The following is a 2555-nucleotide window of genomic DNA, read 5'->3' as shown; positions in this document are numbered from 1 at the left end:
TATATATATATATAAGACGAATTATCACTCCCCTCCCCTGAACTTTGGGGAAATATCAAGTTCCCCACGACTTTTTAATTAATTCACTCCCCTCCCCCGAAATCAAAAGATTCTACCACTCGTAGTACCTGTTAGATTTTGCCGTTAAGTGACTAGTAAAATTTTTAAAATTCCCAAAATGCCCTCTAGTGAGACGATTAAAAGGAGGACTTCTCTTCTTCAACAACTCCTTTGTTCCCTAACGCCACTCACTGTCGCTGCTCACCGAGAAGACAAAGGTTTCTATTTTGGTGAGTTGCAGCCATACTCACTTGAGCTGAGCATTTTTTTTTTTCTTCGTTTGAGTAATTATCACTCCCCTCTCTGGTGAGAAGACGCTGCTCACCGAGAAGCCCCTGCTCTGGATATGAAGGAGGTCGCGATGATTGTTCTGGTTTATTCGGCGATGGCAAAGATGCATGGAGGGACGAATCCTACCGATGTGGAGGGAAGGCTCATGGCGGAAGCTCGGCAGAAATTGGCGGAATTGTGTGAAGCACTGGCTCCGAAGGATATCCTTTCTAGTACTGCTGTTAAGGCTGTTATTGAGGATCTTGGGCTTAACAATAGATTGAAAGATCAGAGGTTAGGGTTTCATCCTCCAAAGATGTCTATTGCGGAGAGGTTGCTGCTCACAAAGAGAAAGGTGACATTTGAGCTTCCGATATTTTTTACAATTTCAGTTAGCTCAGTTGCTAGAAAATTCCCACGTTTGTTTCCTTTTGTAGATTTCTTGCCTTTATGCCCAAATTTCTGTTATCTCTAATCTACTGGGTGATGGCTAATAGTTCTATATAGATAGTAGATATATATTGAAAAGTGCCTTAAAATCTGGGTATATAATTTGATTTAAAACCTGGTGTTGTGGGAACTTTTGGTTTATTTCTAATACCTCTAGTTTTCCATTTTCTAAGTATAACTTCGGTTGCTGGCTTCTTGGTGAGCATCGATAGTAAAATAGGATAGTCGCGACTGTGAGCGGCGACGGTGAAGGAGGCATCGATGGTGAAGAAGACTCGTTCAAGAAGTCTTCGCTTGGAGCGGTTTTCTTTTCTTATTAGAGGGCAGTTTGGGTATTTACTAGTCATTGAGGGCAGTTTGGGTATTTACTAGTCACTTCGGGCAGTTTGAGTATTTACTAGTCACTTAACAGAGAAATCTAACAGGTACTAACAAGTGGTAGAATCTTTTGATTTTGGGGGAGGGGAGTGAATTAATTAAAAAGTCGTGGGGGAACTTGATATTTCCCCAAAGTTCAGGGGAGGGGAGTGATAATTCCTCTACATATAATGATGGCTTGGCCGAAGGTGGGGGGATTGGTCTATTTTTTGTTGGTGTTTCTGGCTTATTTTGCCATTTTTTTTTTGTATGTAATTTTCTTTTTTACTTCCTTCTTTAATACAAATGACCTTTTAGCAAAAATAGAGCTTTTCAGAACTCGGAAATAAATTTGCTTTATCTCATGCTGAGTTGATTGCATTGGTGAGTCAACTGGACTTACAATTAGCCAGTCAGTATGAAAATGAAAATGAGAGAACTGGAAAACTACTCACAATAGAAATTTTTTAAGCAACACCCCTATTTCATACTGCTTAACTTAGAAGTTGGTTGAGGCCTAGTGATTTGAAGTTAAAAAGTTGAACATTACATTTGGAAACTTGAATCGTTCATTTCAAAGACAACTAGGATGAGCTTTTACATGTATTTTAATTTGTGTAGCTTGGATGCCACTGCTTTTGTTCCCTTTTGGTACTTTTGAGGTACAAAAGATAAAAGAAAAGGGAGAGGGAGAAAAAACATGCTCATTTTGAAGTCATGCATGCACACTTTCACAGATCTTCACTTGGTGGGGTACTTCTCCTACCTTTAGGCTATACAGTTAAGGGGGTGGATCTAACTGTTATCTAGAAAGTGGAAGGCTGAAAAATGAACAGATAGAAATAATCTATTTTGGAAAGGCCTTCTTAAATAAAAATCAAATGACAAGACAAAGATTCACATATTGCTCACCATCAAAGTAAAGACTGAAGGGTTACTAATATTTTGTTCTTCAATTTGATTGGATATTGGTACTGACCTTGAAGCTTTATCCATGGGAGAAGAAACTGATTGTTATCCAATAATGTCTGTTGGAGAAACAGAAAAGGTGCTTTGTGGGTTCTCATATAACGTGAGTGGTTGTGTGTGATTCTCCAGTTAACTTGGAGTTTTTGAATGATGCATACATTTGGAAATAGTGTGGCCATTTGCTTAATTTCCTTTAGTAATTCTCTAAATCATGATATGCAGGCTCATACTGCTGAATTCTTTCCTGGAGTTTTGGATTCCCTTGCCATTGAGCTGAAGGGATCAAAGGACTTCTCCAAGTTATATGCTGGCATTTCCATTCTTGGATATATAGCTGCTATGCTGGACCCGTTGAACACTCTGGCCTTTCGTCAGCTTCTAACCTTTCTTGGCCATCGATACCCAAAGGTTTGTGGTGCTCAAACCCACCCACCCCCCCACACCTCCCC

At 39.6% G+C, this 2555-nt stretch overlaps 1 protein-coding gene across 3 annotated transcripts in view; it reads left to right on the top strand.

Annotated features, from left to right (window-relative positions):
• Window positions 1–2555, top strand: part of LOC122061570 (tubulin-folding cofactor D) — a 33638-nt gene that overhangs the window by 28504 nt on the left and 2579 nt on the right. Inside the window, exons 16-17 of one of the 3 annotated variants that reach the window (XR_006134681.1) lie at window positions 190–290; window positions 413–554. Coding sequence is in view for 2 of the 3 variants with exons in the window: in XM_042624898.1 (XP_042480832.1) it covers window positions 413–685; window positions 2329–2514 (459 nt within the window). In the remaining variant the exon portion in view is untranslated. Of the gene's footprint in view, window positions 1–189; window positions 291–412; window positions 686–2328; window positions 2515–2555 lie in introns of those variants that run through there. The other 2 variants (XM_042624898.1, XM_042624899.1) reach the window with 2 other exon arrangements.

This window comes from Macadamia integrifolia, chromosome 14 (assembly GCF_013358625.1).
Source record: "Macadamia integrifolia cultivar HAES 741 chromosome 14, SCU_Mint_v3, whole genome shotgun sequence".
Taxonomy (NCBI): domain Eukaryota; kingdom Viridiplantae; phylum Streptophyta; class Magnoliopsida; order Proteales; family Proteaceae; genus Macadamia; species Macadamia integrifolia.
Note: the sequence above shows the minus strand (reverse complement) of the source record. Positions and strands in the feature narration are given on the sequence as shown.